At 33.0% G+C, this 24,073-nt stretch overlaps 2 protein-coding genes across 2 annotated transcripts; one reads left to right on the top strand and one right to left on the bottom strand.

The window, feature by feature from the left end:
- Window positions 1-10,284: 10,284 nt before the first annotated feature.
- Window positions 10,285-13,955, top strand: LOC129321203 (putative SNAP25 homologous protein SNAP30). Its single transcript, XM_054966887.1, has 6 exons — window positions 10,285-10,488; window positions 11,031-11,534; window positions 11,896-11,989; window positions 12,573-12,697; window positions 12,784-12,881; window positions 13,559-13,955. The coding sequence occupies exons 2-6, from the start codon at window positions 11,070-11,072 to the stop codon at window positions 13,656-13,658; spliced, it is 882 nt and encodes a 293-aa protein (XP_054822862.1). The 5' UTR covers window positions 10,285-10,488; window positions 11,031-11,069; the 3' UTR covers window positions 13,659-13,955.
- A 381-nt stretch (window positions 13,956-14,336) lies between these two features.
- On the bottom strand, window positions 14,337-17,574 carry LOC129284435 (probable inactive purple acid phosphatase 2). Its single transcript, XM_054919922.1, has 2 exons — window positions 16,723-17,574; window positions 14,337-15,802 (listed from the first exon to the last, which is right to left on the bottom strand). Exons 1-2 carry the CDS (start codon window positions 17,404-17,406, stop codon window positions 14,564-14,566), a joined length of 1,923 nt encoding a protein of 640 aa, XP_054775897.1. The 5' UTR covers window positions 17,407-17,574; the 3' UTR covers window positions 14,337-14,563.
- Window positions 17,575-24,073: the final 6,499 nt, after the last annotated feature.

The following is a 24,073-nucleotide window of genomic DNA, read 5'->3' as shown; positions in this document are numbered from 1 at the left end:
AAATATTGCAATGCACTTTTTGACACTGTAGTTCATTTTTAAATTCTACAGAGCCCCCCGCCCATTATTTGCTTAGTATGATGGGACATTTTATTTATTTATTTACGTCACAGTCATCTATATGGACTTAACAGCAAGAAATTGTCTGCCTCACTCATCTCCCTTATCTACACAGTGCATAAGATGGAGATCAACGACTTACACAAGGTAATACCCATTTCATGTTCAGGTCAGGATTACCCTTTAATCTCATAATGTTATGCGTGTGCTTCCCAAGAGAAGCTGAATGGACCTTTCAACTTGACACCATAATACGTGACTAAGAAGGATAAGAACAACATCTAACATACCATAGCATGGATAGAGAAGCTAAACAAGATGTATCAAGACATGATAGCTGCACTTGAAGTAACAAAGGAGCGTTATGAGTCACTCACATGACAGAAAGGTAGGTTGGAGTAAAGGATTAAAAAGGTAGAGGATGAGCTTCAATCCACGGATGCATTGTATGCACAGATGCAGAAGCATTTAGAGTTGATGGAAGTAGCTAAGAACACACTCTTGGCTAGGCTTTAGGAGAAAAATTGAAATCAAAGGCAACTAGGATGCTTTAGCTATAGATTTTAGATTTTGGTGTTAGGTGTGAAAACAAGAGAGAAGCAAGTCTTTATGATGACAATTCATGTACTTTTACATATATTTCATTGGAATTCTTCACCTACTTTGATTATTAGTCTTCATGATTTGTTAAATTAAATGTAATCTATAAAGTTAATGTCTAAATTGGATGTGATGGTGAATAGGTGTAAACTACTAGGGAAATAAATAGGAGAGGCAGCTACCAAATATTTACACATAATCAATTCACATTTTCATGTTTTTCTTGCATGAGTGCAAGCCTTTTGGCTTATGGTGTAAGGCATGTGGCTTTGTGAGTAAGGGTAATGGATTGGATGCAAAGAGTGTGTGGTGTCTTATAGTATGGTTTACATGGAATCCTGTAACATTTTCATGTAAAGTGTGGCATGGGTACAAGCCTTTTAGCTTGGGTGTAAGTTTATCTACCTCCTAATTTACATGAAAATCTCAGATGTTTTGATGTAAAACTCGGCCACACATAGAGGTGCCCTCTCTGTGACTCTAGTTTATATGTAAGACAAAGGGAATTACATGTAAATCACTCATAATGCATAAACTCTAACTTTTAATTTACATGTAAACCTCAAACATTTCCATGTAAAACTCAACCCTTATAGGGGCACTCTCTCTGTGTCTTTGGTTTACATGTAAGACAGAGGGGATTACATGTAAATCACTCATGATGTATGAACCCCAGGATTTGATTTACACGTAAACCTCATAAGTTTCCATGTAAAACTCGACCACTCATAGGGGTTCCTTCTCTATGTGTTTGGTTTACATCTAGGATAGAAGGGATTACATGTAACAATTATAGTAACAGATGATAAGGATTCAGTAATTTTTTGTCAATGACAGTAGCATTTTCTAAGAAAAACAAGTACATGCATAGGGAGAATATAAGAACTACAAATTTCATGAAAACAACATTAGTACTATTGCAGTTGCTCTGGCAAAATACCGAGAATAAAACAACTGATACAAAAAGACTGTGACACACTCCAGATTACAAAAATACATCTTAAGGGATAAGAACAACATCATGATTGTGGTAAAACCCTATACAAAAAACATCTAGGGGGATGGCTATAGGTACATTTCATAATATAATAAAAGGTCTATCAAATGTTTGGGTATATTAAAGGTGCAAGTGAATAGGTATATATGTTAAAGGTAAGGTCAGCTCGAATTTGGGTTCCTGCACCTTCGCCTAGTATACCCTTCTTGATGGCACCTTAAATACCTATATGTCTACTCATGCATAAATTGAGACTTTTGTCTCCTGGTGCAGGGTCTCCTAACATTACAACACGTGTTTGAGGGCCATAAGAATGTGTTAGTCGGATAATAATCATAATTCAAGTTGTCCAACCTTGGCATGTCGTGCTTGTTGATTGAAATCATAGTTTTCTGATATTTTTTCTGTTGAGTTGCCTCCAAATAACATTCATCAACATAGGTGTATACATTATGATTCACCTTTCTAATGCATACGCATGCATGTAGGCAAGGTAAGTCAGTCATTTCCCATGCCTTGCAAGCACATTTCCTCAACAAAAGATTGACAGCAACATGGATATTTCTAAATATTACCTCAAACTCATGATTAGAGCACTGTATAATATGTATTGACTTGAATTTAGTTGCACTTGCCTTGAACTTAGCTTCGGTGTTTGGTCCTACTCTATTGGACCATGAAGTTACTGCATCATGCATAGAAAACAACTTATTAGAAAGCTTTTCTTGATACTCCTTTATCAATGTAAAGACTTGGTATTTCCTCTCAATCACGAGCCATGCATTATATGAATCGACTAGACTTGACATTATATTGTCCCATCTCTTATGGGGGAATCATGACATTACCCACCTATCGATGTCTTCTTGTTCTTCAACCCACCTTGCTAGTGGAGGACTATAAGCTTGCAGGTTTTTCATGGCTCTTTAGAAATCCTCCTTAACTCTAGCATATGCAATCCCATTCAACATCTTCAATGCATCATCCTTCCTAATTCTAGTATTCTCGTTTCAACCTCTATGCACCTTTAAATATTTTAAACTGAAGTTTTCTTTTATATGCTTATAGCAGAACACATGCCTCTCATTCCCAAACATAGATTGAACTGTATAGATGATTGTGTTGTGTCTATCAGAAAATACAACAACTACAAGGGATCCCAATATCTCCTTTAGGAGACACATGAATTAAATCCATTCCTCATTTGTCTCACCCAATACAACGGCAAAAGCAATAGGGTATAGGTTGTTATTAGCATCATGAGTCGATGCTGATAACATCGTTCCACAGTAAGGTCTACTAAGAAAAGTTCCATCAATGTATAGGATAGGCTAACATCCTCAAACGAAACCCTCTATACAACACCCATAACTAATGAAGAACTTGCAAAACTTATAGTTAATGCCCATCTCCCATTTTTCCAATATTTTTGGATCTACCTCTACTAATCTTTGACAGTACTAAGGATCAGCATGTATGATTGGTTAGGTTGTCCTTTCATGTCTGCTAAAGCTTTCTCTTTTCTTATCCATGCTTGATTATAGTTTAAAGACACACCATATTTCCTACACAACTTGCATCTAATCTCATTGGGAGACTTGCCAGCACAACCCCTCAACCCATCTCTTATTACATTGGATGCCAAGCTTAATTGAAATGACCTACCAACAATCAAGTTTTCTTGAGTAGAGTGGTTGTGTTCTCTAATAAAAATTATCACTCTTACAAAATTTGACCTTTCTTGCCCTACCCTATAGACAGTGATTTTTAAAGGACAACCATTGACCTTATAATTAGTTATAACTTTGCCAGTAGCATTCTTCTTAAACTCATATACAAAATTGTGGGCTATACTATACTTGTAGAGTACTTCTCTTAGTTATCATGTTCAAACCTTTAATTTGGACCTATTAATAAGTCCTTCCACTTCTTTGAGCCAAGATTAAAAATGAGTATAAGGGAACTTTGAGGTACTAACGGGAACTCTTATACTAAAATTTTTGAGGAAGATCCAATAATTGTTTGTAATAGTACCTTTGATTTCCTAAGGCACAATTCTAGCCTGCACTACCATCAATAGTTATGTAAGTGTCATTTCTTAAAAAACCAAAAACACCTTCTACTAATCATTGTAGCTCACCCTCGTGAAATTGCTATTAATTATAGGTGTTCTTCATGTCTAAATTCACATGCTACTTCTAGTATGTACAGGTGTGCAAATTGATGATTATACTTTGGCACTTACCTCACAACCTTATCACTTTCTATATCTACTAGAGTCTATTTGTTCAAGTTTGTAAGTGTGAACTTAATGATACATCCTTCCAATTTAATATCTAGGCATGAAGATATGATGCCCCTTAACTCAAAAATTGTGATTCCTTCTCCAACCATTCTTCTACGTGCTATCCTACCATCATACAGGAATCCCTTATAAGCTATCATAATGTTCCCACCCATATAGAACAAGCAATATATCTCACTCTCTTGCACACTAATCATATTAGTCTACAAGATAATAAAAAACAAGAACCATAAGCTTTACTTATGAGAGAAATACGTTGAAACTAATGGAGTGAGGAACTAGTGTCATGTGCTTTTAAAGTTTGGTGCGTATGCTGGGGGTCATGTTTGGCAGTGAGGTAGTAGAGGTTGCAATAAGAAATAGGTGACAACACCATCATACCATCCCAAAACCACTCTTTATTTGTGCTTTTACAATTTCTTTAATAAATATCTCTTATAATTTTTAAGGAATCAACCTTTAGAGGAAGCCCTATTTTGCAGGTTAGAGATAGCACCTTAGGAATACTTAAAGCTATATGGATGTTGTAGGATGAACAAAAAGTCAATGGAACCACAGTTGCATTGAACAAATGCTCCCCTTCTTTCAAATACACCAATAGAGCATCCATCAATGTTGTGTAAACAAGGTTGAGCTAAGCATTAAGTTTATAAATGAAACATTATTTAGTATCCTCAGAATGGAAAAGCAATACTTAGTCGACAATAACTTCATCCACCATGCTAGGCTGAAGATGGCTATCGGACCACTGTGCTCGAGCGTGCTTGAGACATTGGTATTCTAACATTCAAAAATCTCTACATCCTCTTCCTTCATTTATTGCCTTTTTTCCATAATGTTTTCGGGGCATTTTGATCAGATAGAGGATTATTAAATGAATAAAGTAATAAGTTTGTCTAGCTTGGGGTGCAAGCCTTCTAGCTTTGGGTGCAAGTGTTATGTGTGGTGAGATGGCAAGTTTAATTTACATGTAAAGATTTTGGAATTTTCATGTAATTCTTATTTGGGTGCAAGGGTTGTGGCTAGGGTGCAAGCTTTTTAGCTTGGGGTGTAAGGCATTTGACTTAAGGTGTAAATGTTCTAGCTTGTTATAGGTTGTATGATGGCAACATTAATTTACATGTAAATCTTTTAGCATTTTCATGTAATTCTTGTCTGGGTGTAAGGGTTATGGCTAGGGTACAAGCCTCTTGGCTTGGGGTACAGGGCATCTAGTTTTGGGTGCAAGCCTTCTGGCTTAGGATACAGGGCATCTAACTTAAGGTGCAAAAGTTCTAGCTTGTTGTAGATTGTGCGATGGAAACATTAATTTACATGTAAATTTTTTGGCATTTTCATGTAATTTTAGACTGGGTGTAAGGGTTATGGCTATGGTACAAGCCTTTTGGCTAAGAGTATAGGGCATTTAGTATGGAGTACAAGGCATCTGGCTCAGGGTGCAAGCCTTCTGGCTGGGGGTGCATAGCATTCGACTTAGGGTGCAAGCGTTCTGTCTTGTTGTAGGTTGTGTGATGGCAACATTTATTTACATGTAAATCTTTTGGCATTTTCACATAATTCTTGTTTGGGTGCAAGGATTGTAGCTATAATGCAAGCCTTCTAGCTTAAGGTACAGGGCATCCAGCTTAGGGTGCAAGCCTTCTGGCTTGTTGTAGGTTGTGCAATAGCAACATTGATTTCATTTAAATCTTTTAGCATTTTCATGTAATTTTAGATTGGGTGTGAGGGTTATGGCTTAGTGTGTAAACCTTTAAGCTTGGGGTGTTAGGGTTTTGCTTATGTTATACCATTATTGATTTACATATAATTCGTAGTTATTTTCATGTAATTCTTAGTAACTGACAAGGGTTTCCTTTCTATGTGACGGCTGTACATGTAAATTAGTAGAGATTACATGTAAACTGTTACTCAGTAATGCTCACAATTTTTCCCTATTATTGATTTACATGTAATCTGTAGTCATTTTCATGTAATTTTTGGCTACTGATAAGGCCTTCCTTTTTTGTCTAATGGGTTTACACATAATCTGCTAAGGATTACATTTAAATTGTTTCTTAGCCAAGGTAAGCGAATTTTTTCCCTTCTTGATAACATGCAATAACTTGTGCTTTTCGTGTAATTACAGGGACACTTGTAATAGGTTCTCCTTATGTATTTTGTTTACATGTAACCCACAACATATTAGATAAAATTATGGCAATGAAATGCGAGGATTCAACAATTTTACATGAAAGACAACTGAATTTTCAATTTTACATATTATTATGAACAAATGAACTCCTGGAACTGCTAGTTTTGGTATTTCATTATGCAAAGTACAAACCAAGAAAAGATGAACTCCTAGTATAGTTGTTGCTATTACAAAGAATCGCTTCTTAAGGAAGAGAAATTGATTGACACTACAAAAAAAGCAAAACACAACTTAATCTATATATATTTAATGGCAAATACTGAGGCCAAGTTCTACATCTCCATGTAAACCGTTATTTTTATACATCAGCTAGCATTTTTCAATTTCTAATAAATATATCAATTAAGGTTTTTTTTCCCTCCTTGTACAAATATTATGATATTGAACACTATCTCTCTAATTCAAGTTTAGACTTCTTCAGAGCTATCTTTTATGCAAGTTGCTTCAGTTCTATCTCTTGATTGAGCGTCCTTATAGTGCCTACTTGCTCTACTGCAATCTTAAGCCTTCTTCAACCTCTATCATCCTTGTATTGATCTCACCAAGATAAGCATACATCTCACAAGAGGTTTGTTGGGATTCTACTCATTGAAGCTCTCCTTGAGTCAAGAGGCCTCCTCTTAAAGGGATTTACTATGTTGCTGAGGTGCTTCAAGCAAAGCCTTGGTCTTCATAAAGTTGTTGTGGATGCAACAAAATATTAGCTTCTCCTTCTAGTAATGATGATTGTGCTCTTCAAGAGATAGGTCATTTAAAATAGAATTTTGCACTTTCGTTAGGGAAGATGAAGAATTGGTAAGCTCCCAAAAAAGTATTTACACTCAATTGGTCAAATTCTCAATGGATCAAAAGTATCTTCTGCAATCTAGTTTTAGAATACAATCTAGTTTTAACTTTATGCTTAGGACATTAGCTTCTTTCTTTCACTAGTAAGTGATACATTGGTGCTAACACCATTTCTAAAGTCAAGATGATTAACTTCTTATGTATAAGTGATGATAGCATTAGAAGATGGCAAAAAAATTCAAAAGAAAGAGGTCATGAACTCATTACAAAAATTTAGTAGATCATACTTACAGCAGAACAAAGGCTTAGGTGAGGGGAGTTTTAAGTTTAAAGTCAAATACAAGCATACCTAACCAACCCATTGGATAAGGCATCCTCCCACACAGGTTGAAATTGCAAGCTATATAGTCCTATTTGAAAACATATTCTTTTAATCATATAGAAGTCGATGACCATAAAGACATTATGCACTAGATTGGGTAGCCAATGGAAATCATTCATGTAACATGCCCCTCCAACTAGGCAAGCAAAGAAATAGTGAGGCTCATTTTTGCCACTAGTGTATTACACTTATGCCACCATTTACTCCACCATTGAACCTCTTGAGAACCTTGAAACTCATCCGATTAAGGCATCATGTGAAGAGATGGGGTTGTCTTTCTTAGAACTCATTACTCATAACTTGCTTATAACTCACACCCCATTGATGGTCCCTCAAAAATGTCCCTTACCGTCTTCTCCTGTTCAACTCGCTCGAAGAAACCAAGCACAGAGTAGTATTTGATTTCAATTTCCTTTGTTATGGCAGGGGCATTTTGGTCTGACTTGAATTTGTAAAATGAATAAAAAAATTAGCTTGGTCCTTTAGTGAAATTTGGTCTCTAGGACTAATTTTTATTTTAACCTAGTCCTTTTTACTAATTTTCCCTATATATATATATAAAGAGTAAAGTATAAAGAAATTTACTGTTTATAGAACGGTAGAATTAATAGGTTGTGGGCACATCAATAGTTTTTTTTTTAATTTAATGGTTTTTTCTCAACTTTTTTTTTGCAACATTTTTTTTGTTTTGCTCATTTTTTTTAAAAAAATTTCGTTAAGAAAGATTAAAACATGCTTGACCATGATTATTGACATCTAAAATTTTTTTATATTGTATTTTTTTGCCAAATTTTTAATATTGTATTTTAATAATATCATATCAACATATTTTATATTTTTATATTTTTCAATTTATATTTTAATTTTTTTTCAACCGATAACGTGTTTAGAAACAAAATAGGAAGAATTACATAAGATTCTACATGAGATTTAATTACTCTAAGGTCCATTAACAATTAAACTAAGGTTAGACAATGTTGTCAAATTATATTTTAATTCTCTTATGTGATATTTCAATGTAATTCTCCCCACAAAATAAGGTGTTTATATTTTTAATTATGTATAAAAGTAAAAAGTTATATAAACCAAAATTGACATAAGTAATAAGGGTTCTCATTACTTGAACAAATTGTTAGGACTTGAGGATTTGAATTCCAACCCTTGTGCATGTAGTAGCTTTACTTAAAGAGGTCTGTTATTTCCTTACAGTACTTTGAGGTAGATAATCTCTATGGTGGTTAAAGGTTATTCCTTGTGCAATAAGGAAAGTTAAAAAATTATTAAAAATAATAATTTATTATTAAAAAATGCCTTTTTAGAAAAATGCAACATTTATTTAAAAAAAACTTTTATAAACATTTAGGCAAAGTCTTTGACTTAAAAATTCATTAGTCATAAAGGTGAAATTTAATGTTTTTGTGAAAGTAAAAGTATGTCCATATTTTAGCAAAGAAGAAACTAAGTTTATATTTTATTTGTCTCAAGTATATGTTGTATAAAAATATGTAAATACAATGAATGAATGTTTGATCTCACTTTCAAGTTTATATTTTATGATCTTCATTGATTTATTAATGGGTTAATGAGCATTCTAGACCCTAAACTATTACGTAAATAGTGTTCTGAACCTTCAATTCTTGAAATATGTAAAAACTCCTATCAACTTTTAAATTTAGAGCACCTAAAACTTTGTTGTTAAATTGGAGATAACGGTCATTATTTTTTGTAGCTGTGGGGCAAAATCGCACACTCATGTTATGAGGGAAGTTTTCATACAATTTAAAAGTTTTAGGTCCAAAATGCTATTCATGTAATAGTTTACAGTTTAAAATTCTCATTAACCCATTATTAATAGTGCATTAGGTAATTGGTCCCATTCATATAAATCTCATAGCCTTTTCTATCATTTGTATATCATTAGAGTAGTTGAACTTGGCTTGAGTAGATTTAAGGATTAATTATTATGTTATAAATTCATGGTGATATGTCTACTTAAATATTTTGTTTAATTAATTATTTGAAATATTAATACAATAATGTGCCAGTCAGTTCTATTTTCTAGAATTTTCTAACAGCAACTTTGCTTTACCTTCTATGAGTGACCATGCTCATGTTAGATAACATTTAACCCAACCCAACTTAAATATAAGGCTAAAAGTTATTTGTTTTGTTGATTTGTTACAAAGGTTTTTCCGGTTATAAACACTATTAAGATCGTGCATCGCAATAAGATATATGATGGACACTTTTTTGTGTGTGTATATGCATCCTTTTATTAGAGATAACTATGTTTAAGGCATGATTAAACACTAAATATAAATACCTTTTCACTAAAATTTGAACCTTGATTTTCTATGTTATGAGAGACTAGTCTATGCCACTTATCTATATTAAAAAAAGAATTATTAAAGAGTTTGATATAGAATCTCTTATAAATGATTTTAATGGCATGAAAGAGGGAATGATTAAACTTCTTTATCTAAAAAGAAAGGCTAATATTTGATATTTCATCATGTAATTTAAAATATTATTTGTTAAATACTCAAATGTTTTGTTATTTTTGGTTAAACATTTGACATTTTAGAATCTGAAGTCGATTTTGCCCCAAATGAAAGTCACATTCTATTAAGCAAAAACTTTTCATAATGATACATATTTACATAATATTCAAAGTCAAAAAAAAAACAAGAAGAAATAAATGAATTTTTCCTTTTAATCCTGTAAATCACAAGGGACATTTTCTAGTTTGATAGTGTTGGCTAATCCAAATTTGAGATAAAAAAATAATTTAAAAATGAGGAGCCACATTTCAGTTGATTATTGTAAGTATCAAATTAGTAATCCATAAATAATGAAAGAGAAACAAGAGAAAATAATTTTTATTTCCAAAGAAGAGACAAAGTGTTCCAAACGGTCTTAATTTATCACAAGCAACAGCTATGGTTTGGAAAATTTTCCGCGGCTTCTTCCATCTCCGTCAATTTCTTTTCTTTTTTATGAAAGATGCACACAGCTTAATCCCCTTCTATTCTTGAATTTCTTCATTTTTATCTTGTTGCTTAATCTGTCTCCTTCCTCTCGTACGCAAACCCATCATTGGTTCTGGGTTTGTGTTCGATATAAGCCAATTTCTACTTGCTTTTATTCTTCTTTCCTCCAGATTTCAGGTACCCAAAACTTCTCTCTCTGCTTTTTTTTTTTTAGTTAGTTTGCACTTAAGGTTCTTTCAATTGCATCTTGTTCTATGGTTTTGATCGTTCTGAGACGTTTCTGAATAATGGGTTTTGTTACTCTGTTCTTAACTTGGTCTGATTCGATACACTCGTGCATTTCGATTTCGTTGCATATAAACTCGTTTTATACACACTATTTTTAATTTTTCTCCATTTCTCTTGCTACCAAGTTGTTTCTGATTATTATGGGCTAGAGGTTGTGTTTCATGGATCTTCACCGTTATCTTGGGGATGAAGATATTCAGTGTTGGAAAAATTTCTTTGTTTCATTATGCATCAGCACATTATGAATATTCCAGAATTTCTTTTATTATAAATTGATATCCAATGATTGCATTTCGTGCTATATCAGGAATCAAATGAATCTCGCATCAAGAATTTTTTGTGTGTGTTATTTTAAGCATAGGTTTTAACTGTTGTGCCTGAATCATGGCATTTTCTTGTTAATTGCATCGTGGTTGTCTGTCCATTTTCAGGTTTTTAGAGAAGATTTGGTTCTGTTACTGTTTGTGAAAATGTTTGGGTTTCGGAAAGTAGCCCCGAAGGAGGAAAATTCTGCAGTCTCAGTATCTTCCACTCCTGAGACAACCCTTACGCCAGAAAGAAGAACAACCTCAGAACCTGTCCTACCAGCACCAAAATCAAAAGGAAATTACTTCGATGATGATGACGACGATGACGATTGGGGAAGAGGAAGAAAGGCTTCTGCCACTTCATCATCTTCCTCGGCTGCTGCTAAAAACAGGTACAAGAATAATTTCCAGGACTCTGGGGGCCTCGAGAACCAGAGTGTCCAAGAGCTGGAAAACTATGCTGTATACAAGTCCGAAGAGACGACAAAGGATGTTAACAATTGTCTGAGGATAGCTGAGGACATAAAAGGGGATGCTACAAGGACCCTTGAGATGTTGCATGAGCAGGGTGATCAAATCACCAGGACCCACAATATGATTGTTGATACTGAGAAGGATTTGAGTCGGGTACTTTTTGTTTCCTTTTCTGTTGGTGACAATAAAAATTTAGGTGGATTAGGTTTCAGAAACTCATTAAATCTAGGGTTTCCTGCCTGGTGAAATTATGAACAATTTCATTAAGTGTTTATTTCAAAGAATCATTTACATGAGAATTTTGTTAGTGCTAAAACACTATACAGTTAAAGTGATGATGGCATAGCAAACTGTGAGAAGGTTGAAGTGTAAGTGAAGGATTTTGATGTGTTAATCAACATTATGGTTATAGAACTTCTCAACTTCAGTACTTTGTATAGTGTTGCTACTTTTATTTCCTGGCTTTGTTTTCAATGTCTTTTAGAATTATTTAAACTTACATTCTGATCATTAGGGTGAAAAACTGTTAAACAATCTTGGAGGCATGTTCTCTATGCCCTGGAGGCCAAAGAAGAACAAGGAGATTAAAGGCCCTGTAATTACACCAGGTTTTCTTCTAAGCTTTCGTGTCTAATTTCTTTGGTATACTTCGTTGTTCCAAAATCTTAGCCATGAGTTCTCTGACATAAAGATATGACATAACTATGGTATTTTAATTAAATTTACTAATAATAGATCTTTTACCTGGTGAGCTTTACTAGCTCTATGTGCATTGTGCAGGGGTTAAAATCATGGAATCCTGGGCAACAGTAAATTGTTAACAAACAAAATAAAATATAGCTCCTTGTGAATTGTAAAGGAGGCAAATCCACATAGTCCCAGAAATCAATACATAAATAGTGACATTTATTTTGTTTATATATGTATTGACAAGTAAACCAGAATAGCTCCTGATGCTATACAGCAGTCCACACATCAAAAATCCTATAAAACAACAAAAAACAATGACATTTATTATAGATATATTGATCTTTCTGTGTGTCACCGTATGCATTGAATATTTTATCATGTCCTATAATGAATCATATGTTTAGGTATTGATGTGAATGACGTATTTGAAATGACAAGGTCATGTGATGTCCATAACAGACCAGGGTATTTTACTAAATTTAATGTTTGATGTCTGAACAGACAAGCCGTCCAAGACCGATGATAAGAAGCAAAAGGAAGAGAGGGAAAAGTTAGGCCTAACTGATAAAGGAAAGGCAGCTTCTAAAACACCTTCAGAACCAACAAATGCCTATCAGAAAATTGAGGTATGCGTTCCTCATGACATATTGGTTGTGATTTGGAAAGCATCAGTCTTGTTTTAGGATGTCTCATGAAATGATCTTTTGAACAGTTAGAGAAGAACAAACAAGATGAAGCTCTCGATGATCTGAGTAATATCTTGGGCGATTTAAAGGGTATAGCATTTGAAATGGGATCTGAACTTGACAGGTAAAAACTGTGTTTGGTGTTTGCAATTCCTTGATATTTGATAGTGTTTGTTGTCAAGAATTGAGTTGTGTTAGAAATATATGAAGCAAAATTAATTATGTTTTTTCAGTTAATGGATTAGTTTTTCAAACAAAATGTTCCTCAATGCATGCTCAAAGCTATGGGTATTGTACTTGTTTAGTGGTTGGTTGAATAGAAGGGACTTGATTCTCCTTAAATAAGGTCAATAATTTAATTCTCATAAATGAAAAAAGTTACCTTGGAATATCCACCCTTAACTAGATTTGACAATATTAAAATTTAACCTAATAGTAGTAGATTTCAGGTAATTGTGTTAAAAAATTTAAAAAAAAATTAATACTTTTTTCATTATAAAAATGAATAATGTGGGTCAGCATTTTGCTCTTGGTTTTAGACTACTCAGGCCTGACGATGTTTAATTTGGGCTTGGACTCCCTACTTTAAGTCCAATGATTGGGTTTGGACAAAAAGTAACTCCAATTATAATTCAGGCTGAGTTTAGGCGTTTGCTTTTCGAATGGGTTTGATCATATGTACATAGAGGAAATTATATTAAAATGTCATATACAAATAATTACATACTATGTAATATATATTATATAAGCCATATATCTTCATAAAGTGCTTGATTGATGCTTTATATGGTTTTATTGCAGGCAAAATAAAGCTCTTGATCATCTTAGTGATGATGTGGATGAACTGAATTCTCGAGTCAAAGGTGCTAACCAGCGTGCTCGCAAACTGCTAGCAAGTTAGCATATTTTGAAGAAGCTATTGAAATCTCCTTTTCCATTTTCTCTTGTAATGGTGTTTTTTGATTTTTTTTTTTTCCTTGCTATTGATTGTAATTTGTCTTTGATATTAAATTTGCTGCCCCCCTCCAGATTTTTTTTGGGTACAACTGAACGTATTTTCACCCTCTCTTTTTTGGAGTCATGCGAGCCGTCCTCTCAATTAAGATGTGCATCTATCTACTTATGTACAAAATATCTTATAGCAAATTGCTCTGTTCCAAATTCACAAATAACATGATTTGTTTCTTACATTTCATTATCTCACTGGACTCATTAATCTTGCTACCTTTTAAGCAAAGTGAAAAAGCTCATTTGTTGAGCTTTTTTGTTTAAAAAAAAAATTAGCCTGCACAATGGTTTTCATTCTTCTACCTTTGGTATTCATTGATTAAAAAAGGAAGTTAAATAAAAAAAAAGGATATTTAAGTATATTCATCAAGAAACCAGTGAACTTAAGGTACTGAATGAAAAACAGAAGGCTAAAGGCTATTTCAAGTAAAGTAATAGCGAATTAGGAACCTGCTCTTAATAAAAAACATTTTTACACCGACGTCGTTTATTTGGTGCATTTTGGTCACATCAGTATCATCTCATATGAAGCCTCCGAAACTCGCGTCTGACAACAGTATGAAACAGAGTATGCAAGTTACAAAGGGAGCAATATAAATAAATCCCTCAAAGGAATGCCACAAATGGCTTATGTTCTGTCAGAAAATTTGCTTAATATACAGAGGAATTTTTCCCTTAAACAAGCACCATGAGAGCACCATCTTACAACACCAAACCAACTTATATGCCCCATTAATTTTTGTAGGGTGGGTCTACTTTAGAATTTCTCATTTCATCAGAATGTAACATTATATGGTTTTATGGTTCCTCAGTCTTCACAAGAGCCCATTCTCTACCCTCAGATTTCTTCCTGCCATGTGACATGCGACCAAGAAAGTAGCCTATAAGGGTACCAAGTATCAATACACTTCCTCCCTTAACATACCATGAAAATGTCCACCCAGCTCTATCTTTGGCATCACCACTGACAACTTCACCAGATGCTAGAATTTCCACCATATCATGCACCTCACCATCATGATTCCCAACATAAGAAAGCACAAGCTTCTTTTTCGTAGCAACCAATCTGGTGTACCCAAACTCGCCCCCACGGTACAAAGACCGTTCTGGTTGGGGATAGATTGGGTCCTTTGGGTGGTCAGGTCTGGGTTCCCAAATGGGTTGCCAATCTTGCCCTGCCATGCCAATTACTATATGAACTGTATAGGCTTCTGAGTCCTCCCCTTTTTGACCCACACAGTTACTACAAGTGAAGTTGTTTAGAGGACAAAATCTCTCATATCTGTGAACATGACCCCATAAGGCTAGGGTCACGTTGTTTTTCACCAACAAAGGTTCCAAGTGCTCCAGCATCCTTGCTCTCAATCCAGCATCTCTTAATTCGTTACTTGTTGTGTACATGGGTCGGTGCCCTTGGACTATCACAAAAGGAGTCTTATCCCTATCAACTGATTCCAAATCATGCTTCAAAAAGTTATACTGACTGCTTCCAGGAAGGAAATTGGTCTCGGTTGAGAAGTACACAAAATGTACTGCTCCCACATCAAATGAGTAATAAAGGTTCCGAGTTGCTGGGGCTTCAGTTCCAGTGAGTTCCTCAGAGTTTCCAGGCATATTGAACCTTAAACTGTAGGGTACACCACACTCACCACCCCCATCTCTTCCATAACTAGCCCAATCAGGTTTCCATGGCTGTAAGGGCCAGTTATATTCATGATTACCAATGCAAACATGGTATGCGACTTTGGCTGCAACAGCTTCAATTTGAGTGAAAAAATGGTCCCACAACCACGAGTATCCTCTGGCATAGCTGATGTCTCCAATGTGGGAGATGAATGCTGGCTTGTCACCAAGAGCTTCAATATCACGGAGGATCCATTTCATTGTCAATATGCTTTCCTCTTGTGTTCGCAGAAATGTATTGTAAGGAGTGGCAGTTCCCATGTCACCAAAGAGAAAAGCTATTGTTTCATCTGAATCACCATTCCTTGACACAAAGCTGTGTGTTTCACTCCAACCTCCATAATCATTTCCAACCTGGGAAAAAAAAAAAGATGATAAGCTAAAGAGTAGATGATAAAGGCAGATACATTGAGTTAATGCCCTACTGCTTTATATGATTGAACTAATTCTGAGCAAGAATTCATATGTTTCGTTTTAAAAAGTGAAAGAAACACAAGGCAAGCTATTCTCGTTCGTGCATCAAAGAAGTAAATATACTGGAGAACCAGAAATGGATAACTCGGGGTTCTTTTTGGAAATACCTGAAAAAAGAGAAACTAACAGAAGAGACCAAAAAACATACATGTATTCCAGATGTTTAAGTAAAATTATTTTATAAACGAGTCCAAAGGAAAAAAATTCATAAGTGTAACAATAAATAAAGCTCAAATGCAGCAGTTTTGCAGTTCCATGGAAGAAAGCCACAACCAAGTTTTCACAAAGTAACCAACTAGAAGTATCAATTGCACTGACAACCAAGAAAAAAGTTAACGGATCAAAAAGAATAGAAAGAGGAATTAAAGCTCAATGCATATTTTTTTGGTTAAAACAAAAAGGATCTGAAGCCACTACCGAAGCACCACAATCATGTGTCAATCAATCACTCTATCAAAGTTGGAACTGAAACTCTACTAATCAATAAGACATGACCAATTTAGCATACAGTAGAACATTTGAGGAATTCCCTGAAAAGGAAAAGTCAAAAAGTTAAGGAAACTATCAAAAAAAAAAAAAAGGGAATGAGGCTTGTTGAGGCGTATGAAGTCAGGCAAATTGTAATAGGCAGTCAAGATAAAGTACAACTCAAAATAGCAAACATTTACAGTATCATGCTCAACAACCACAAACTTAAACAGAAACAGAACAACCAAGAGGTGAATACAGGGAATACAAGGTCAAAAACCTTAGAAATCGATAGATTCAATTCAACAAATGCCTCATAGTGGATAGTTTACCTTGTAATAATATCTCACCCCTTTCTTCAAATTCGTCATAACTCCGTCATGAATGTACCCTGGATCACGCCAACCAATGCTTCCGTTCGCCGGCGCGTCGCACATGTGCTCCCTCTCATATCTCCTCACACGCGCCAGCGCTACACTATCCAACTTCCTCTCTCTCTCCCCGTACCTCACATACGTCTCCCTCGCATCCTCCGTGATGTACACGACCCGCATCTCGTCGTCATTGTCCGTGAAGGCCAAATGAATCTGCACTGGCCCACGACCCGAGAGGAACTTGACCACCTCGGAGGAGGCCAGGAGGTGCGCCGTGCCGGGCAAGGGGTTGTGGTCTTCATCAAGGCGAGACGGGTCGACCTCAGAGCGGGTCCAACGGAAGATCCGGAAGGAGTAGCTGGATCGGAGGTTGACGAGAGGGAGGGAAATGGAACCCGACCCGGATTTCCATGTGGGTGATTTAGAGAGGAAGATGTAGCCGATGAATTGATCGTTGGGAGAGTCAGGAGGCGAGTATATGCCAAGCCAGTCAATATCGGAGGGAGAGTCGACGCCGGACCATTTGATAAGGACGGAGTCGCCGGATTTGAAAAGGGTGGTAGAGTTGAGAGAGATAGAGACCTGGGATTGCAAAGAAGGGTCCAAGAAGGTGAAGAACACAAGTAGTATGAGAGGCACCATGCTTTCACAGTATTGCTAAGTGATCACATTAATTGAAGGGAAGGAAGAGAACAGATACTATATGACCTGGTCGCGATTATACAGAGCTGAGAAGAGAAGACATGGATATGTATTTATTTGGGAATGAAACCGTGGGTTTTGCAAATAGAGATAATAGATTATAAGATAGGATAGGAGCTTTCGTACAAGAGGCTCAAGGCATATTCTTCCAATTCTGCGAATCATTTTCTTCATTCATATATGCTTATGCTATTTGTGTTAACCCTTTTTTTGTTTTAAGTAGGTTTGTTCTTTTGCTGTAGATTTTCTACTTTCTTCCCTTTTTTTTTCTATAAAATGGGTCGAATATATTAAAAAAAAAATTAAGGTACATCAATCTAAAAAGGCTTTAAAGTAAAAATTAGTTTAACCTTTGTGACCGAAAAATAGTAAAAGAAAAAAAAAACAAAAGAAAACATCTTTATAAGCTTTAAACACACAACAATTTTGGAATGAAAGATCAACCATTACTCAAATGGAGATTGTAACGAAAGCTGAAATAATCTCAATAGCTTTTCATTATCCAGCACTTTTTTGTAGAAAAGTGACGGTTGATCAAAAGTTTGGAAATCACCAACCTTATCAAGAGCATTACTAGCCAAATAGTGTACACAAAAATTGACTCTCATATGCATAAAATCTAAAGAATAATTGCTTTGGCATATTGGTAAATGCTTTAACTTTTCGAAAGCCTTTGTTCCAACACACGTAAAGATCGTGTAAGATATAGCAGCTACCTCTGTAATGGGGGGGGGGGGTGAAAAATTGCCAATATTCACTTTAAAGTTCCCTTAGCTAATTAGCATTACTATCACGTACAATGCTTCCCAATTTCATTCTTGTAAGAGCCATCTACATTCCCTCTTGGCTTTGCCTCTGACTAGTTTAAACCATTGGCTTTGAGATTATCCCACTCTCTTCCTCAAAACTCAAAAGCATAGGAATTGTGTGAAAGGTAAAGATCTATCCTCGCTTTGTGTAGAACATGAACATAAAAATTTAGAGTTGATTTTCCAAATCTGAGCAGGAATCTTTGGAAATATTGTTTTCTCACCAACTCAAATCGAAGTTTGACTTTACTATCAAATAATAGCAAGGTCGTAAAGAGATTAAAAAAAAAACAGAAGAGTTAATGCAGAGTTGATTTTAAAAGAATTGGATCAAGGAACAGAAATGAGATGATAAGATTGGAGAATGGTAAACAATAGAAATTAAAAATATTGATTTACTTTGAAGTAATGTCTTTCTTATGCTAAAAAAAAATAATATAACACTATTTATTTTTGTATACCATGCATACATAAGTACATACGCGAGATAACTTTTGAGTAATCAGGAAATCTCAAGTTAAATTTAAGTACTACCGTATTTAAATGATAATCCATAGTTGTCTTACACGATTTATTATTTTTTTATTCATAAACTTTGATATTTCCTCCCAATCAATACAGCAAGTTACTTGATATCTTTGTGGGCCAAATATGTGAATTGGTTTCAAATGATATTTATATTTTGGAATATCCATTTTTACACTATTCAATCTTGAAAAACGTTTCACTTACATTTGACTTTTTTTTTTTTGTTAGTTTACACTTTATATTAGTCCCTTATCCCTATTTATTTAATTTTTAAATGAAAGATCAAATCATAGATTAAGATTAAAAAAAAAGTTGCCATGCCCCCGTGACTAAAACCAAGACAGAAAACATTATTACAAATTTTAAAGCCATAAAATATGAGATAGGGTGCAGAATGAGAATGGGTTCGGTCCAACTTGCAGGATATGGATCATGTGTGGCGAGAAACCATGCAGCAGATGAGAAGTGAAAAACTCCGACCATAAATTCTTACCTAACGACTAGTAATAAATAAATATATAAAAATATTTTTCATTTGTAAACACACAATCAAGTTTAATCTAAAATAAAAATTTATAAAAAAATATAATATTTTTAATAAATCTGTTAATAATTAATTTAAATAATACAGATTTTCTCTGAATGGTTTAGTTTAATATTATTTTTATAAATTCACTATCAATATATTTTAAAATTTGAACAGTTTATAGCTAATATTAATTTTTTTTCATAATCCTTATAATTTTTTTATTTTGATAAATATGATTATTAAAAATAAAGATAATATTTCTAGCACTTTTCAAAAAATATTTTTTTTAAAAAATACAAGTTAAAAATTTTAAATATGAATTAAAATTAAATCTAAACTATCCAGAACACATTTGAATAGTTAATTTATAAAAATAAAAAATAAATATTAAATTAAACTATTTAAATAAAATTTATACTGTCCAAATTAGTTATTAATAAATTTATTAAAAATATTATTTTTTTTATAAATTTTTATTTTGGATATAACATGATTATGTGTTTGCAAAGAAGGAACTTTTTTATAAATCTATCTTTTATCAGTCATTAGATAAAAATTTATGATCAAGATTTTTCACATCCCATCCACAGCACGTTTTTAGTGCACACATGACCCATATCCCCAAACATGTATGCTTGGCACTTGTCAGTCCCATTTCCAATGAGAGCTTCAATTCTCCCAGGCCACAAGAATGGTCCTCATTCCAAGGAAATGGCTCACACACACACACACACACACACACTTAACCAAATCTTCTTTGCTTGATATTTTTTTAGACAAAATCACCCTTCAATTGATTTTTGCATGTCCTCTCCCTCTCACTCTCATCTTAATCTCCCTCTCTTCCATGCCATTGACCCCATCACTTTCATAAGTCTCTATTCATTATCTCCCCTTCTCCCAATATCGGTGACATCTCTTTTGTTAATCAACTAGCGGTTCATTTGGCTTTGTAGTTTTTAATATTTAAAAATTATTTTTTTACTTTTCAAAAGTTAGATATTATTTAATTTTTAATTTTTTTAAGAAGTCCATTTAAAATATTCTTTTTAAATATAGTTAAATGTGCTTTTGACTAACTTAAAATAATAGAGCCTTTAAAAAATGAATTTGAAAAATGTGATGTTATTTTACCATACTATTTCAAGTTTAATCTCTTATTCTTTTATTTAAAAAATAGTTAATTTATTAAAAATATAATTATCATTTCAATAATAATAATTAGGTATCAAGTTTTTAGCATTATAAATTGAATAATTAATCATGTTAATTTTTAGCATTAATGTATAATAAAAATTATAAATCTTTATCACATTTTTTAAAGTTACAAATTAAAAAAATACAAATAACGAGAGATCAAGTTTTTAGCATTATAGATCAAACTTTATATTATTGAAAATCTTTATTACATTTTTAAATATTTCAAATATATTACATTTATATAATAAAAATTAAAAATATCATAAATTAATGTTCTTTTTAGTAATTGTACATTCAAAAATACATTTTACTATCACAATCCAAACAACTTTTAGTATATTAAACCGACTTTTAAAAAGATATATCTAAATATAAAATTTTATCACAACAACTAACTTTTATCAAATGAATTTTTAACAAATGAACTTTTAACAAATTGAAAATTAAATACACACTAGATCTACTAGAGATGGTTAGGTGTCTTCTCCTTCCATCAAACCCAGCAACAACAAACTTGTGATTTGAATGAACCCAACAATGACAAGTAATAACAGGGTGTCTTCTAATCTACTAGTAGTGGTGAGGTGAGACAAAACCCAACAATGACAAGCAACAAGGAGACTAGTTTTTGATTTGGGATTTTCATTCCCTTACCATTGTTGGTTTGACAGAGCTTTAGATGTGGTTGTGGTAGTGTTCAAAGAAAGATGAAGCACCCTCGTCCTGACGGACATGACAGTGATGTTGGGTTCTGTTCTTGTCAGCAATGGGTTCAAGGATGATGTTGGTTCTACTATGGTGGTCCTTAGGTTGGTGCAGATTTTGCAAGATGACGAGATGTGGTATTGCTAGTGTGTGTGTTTTTTTTTAATTGATAAGAGCATGGACATTATGGTATTTTTTATTATTAATTACATATCAAGTAAAAATAATTCCATCATTCCATTAACATACCAAACATATTTTTAAACTTCATTCCTATTTTCATTTTATCAAAAATCATTCCATTATATCAAATAAGGCCTAACATTAACAGGAGATAATAGCTTGATGGACCTTCCTTTATGGTAGACAATTTGATGATGAGGTGATGAGTCAAGAGAACATAGAGAGAAATTGATGATCCAATGTAACATTGTACGTAAGAATTTGGAAGGATTGGTATTGTTTTAGATTTTCTTCCATCTAATTTCATGCGGCTTCTCGTTGTTACAGATGACTAAGCACTGAGACTAATTAATAAATTCTAAGATATTTGGATTTTCTCATTCAAATGGTCCAAAGAGTGAATTGATAAATCAAGCAATTTTATATCCTTTGGATTTATCATTCATGCCATGAGGCTTACAATCCAACAATTTGGAGTGGTTAATGTTGCTCTGCGGCAAACTTGTGTAAGATATTGAGATATTCCCTGAAATTTCTAGACAAACAAACAAATATTTCATTGGCAATTTCAGTTTCCAAATGATATTCCAAAAGGCTTTCAATTGAAATGATTCAGTTGAAGGCTGAAAACCAGGACACAGTTGAAGGCCTTTCTTGATATTTTAGTTTCCATCACGACTCTAGCTAAGTTTTTCTGACTTATCTCAAAATGAGATAGTGTTGTGAGCACAAGCATAAACGAATAGCATATATTAAAAGACTAGCTTGTTAGGAAGAAAGTCATTCATACTTATAAACTTTACTCTACTTGTGAGGCTTCTTAATATGAGATTCATGACATTATCATCCCATTCAAAAGCTGGTGTCCTTGACAATTCCATCCCATGGCACTATAATCGGTCTCTTACCAGTCAGAACCCTTTATAGATAACCATTTCTATGATATTAGACACTCATTGAAAGCATCAATGTTATGTGCATAATTCTAAAAAAAGAACTCATATTAAAAGACTAACTTATTAGGAGGGAGAATCTCTCATATTTATAAATTCAACTTCACTTATGATCATATAAATTCCTTGCCACCATGAGAGATCTTCTAATCCTTTCTTCCACCCATGATCTTGAGGAATTTGCTAATATCCGGTCTACCTTAAAATGGTTTGCATGAGAGAAATTTCCTTTTTCTTATGCTTCGTGAGATTCCTTTAGTATATTATCTGAAATACAGTCATATTAATTTTTTTATTGGCAAGAATTTCTTTTCCTTAACTTCTAATTTACTTAGTATGTTTTTTGTTCTTTTCTAAAAAGCCATGTTATTTTTTTTTTTAACTTAAAACAAACTACAATATACAAACTAGTTAAGCTTGGAAATAAAATATTGAGAAATACTTAGATGGACTTAGTATACCACGTCATTTATGATCCATTCAATAAAAATATAATATTTAAATGATATTAAATGTAAATTAATACTGACATTAGTGATAATGAAAAGAGAAAATGTAAGAAATTAAATTAATGAATATTATGTTATAAAAAGAAAATCATTAAAAATAATTATAAATAAAACTTTATTTAATTGAATTGATAAATTTTATTATATAGACCTTGGGTGATGTGGTGCACCACGACAGTCTAAAAATTTGTCTAAAATATTAGAACTACGTAAACTGGAGCACGATCTTGACGATTTCATCCAAATTAATAGCGGTGTGTTTAAACCAAACGAATAAAGGCGAGAAAAAAAAGGGGCCTGTTAGAAAGAAATGCTAAATACATCTAAAATAAAATTTGGACCTGAGTATTATATAATTATTTCTATGCTATATTTATTAGTACTTTGCTTTCCTACTGAAGATACTTATTATTGATTTATATTCCACTTAGATATCAAGTAGTATATATGTTGTCTCATGATTGGGTTTTTTAAATGGACTACAATATTTATGAACTATGAAATATTATATATTGATATTGATGATTTTATAAAAGAATAAAACATAAAGGTGGCTTATTAGGTGGATGTCTATGTTGTATTACATGAAATCTAAAAAAAAAAGTTAATAATATGCTGGTGATTGTCAATTCTTGAGTTAGCTGTATGAGTTTATCATTTCTACATTTTTAATTTACAACAAATCGTGTTAACTCATTTATAAATTAGAATTAGATAAAATTTGATCAAATTCGTGAATTGACTTTTGAGTTTATCATTTGTTACATTTTAACTTATAAGATCATGTCAATCTGCTTATAAACTTGTTAAGTAAGATAGATATATAGACTACGTAGAATTTGATAATTAAATAATAGGATCAAGTTCAATGAAAAAAAACTAAAAAAAAAAAGAAAAAGCTATATTAAAAAAAAGAAATAAACTATTAAAAAAATAAGTGCCTATTTAAAATTTCTATATTGAATATATCTATTAATGTAGATAGGTTAAATTTTAATTTTTAATAATTTATATTTAAAAATATTTTAATTAAATTATAATCATAATTTATAATTTAATTATTTAATCATGTATTTTTAAAAATTATTTATTCATAGAGATAAATTTTTACAATGTGAGTTTATTTTTCAAGTTACATCAAGAAAACATGAGGGGAATGTATTTTAGATTTTTATTTTTTATGGAGAAAAT

Source organism: Prosopis cineraria, unplaced genomic scaffold, assembly GCF_029017545.1.
Source record: "Prosopis cineraria cultivar Desert tree isolate PC_DT_omini unplaced genomic scaffold, ASM2901754v1 PC10, whole genome shotgun sequence".
In the NCBI taxonomy this organism is placed as follows: domain Eukaryota; kingdom Viridiplantae; phylum Streptophyta; class Magnoliopsida; order Fabales; family Fabaceae; genus Prosopis; species Prosopis cineraria.
The sequence above is the reverse complement of the archived record's forward strand: the minus strand, read 5'-3'. Positions and strand labels throughout refer to the sequence as shown.

Excerpts from the sequence above, each read along its gene's own strand:
- LOC129321203 (XM_054966887.1), top strand. The coding sequence starts at position 11,070 with ATGTTTGGGTTTCGGAAAGTAGCCCCGAAGGAGGAAAATTCTGCAGTC. Across the intron at positions 11,990-12,572 it reads AGGCCCTGTAATTACACCAG|ACAAGCCGTCCAAGACCGAT; the intron begins GTTTTCTTCTAA and ends ATGTCTGAACAG. Across the intron at positions 12,882-13,558 it reads ATGGGATCTGAACTTGACAG|GCAAAATAAAGCTCTTGATC; the intron begins GTAAAAACTGTG and ends GTTTTATTGCAG.
- LOC129284435 (XM_054919922.1), bottom strand. The coding sequence starts at position 17,406 with ATGGTGCCTCTCATACTACTTGTGTTCTTCACCTTCTTGGACCCTTCT. Across the intron at positions 15,803-16,722 it reads GGGTGAGATATTATTACAAG|GTTGGAAATGATTATGGAGG; the intron begins GTAAACTATCCA and ends TTTTTTTCCCAG.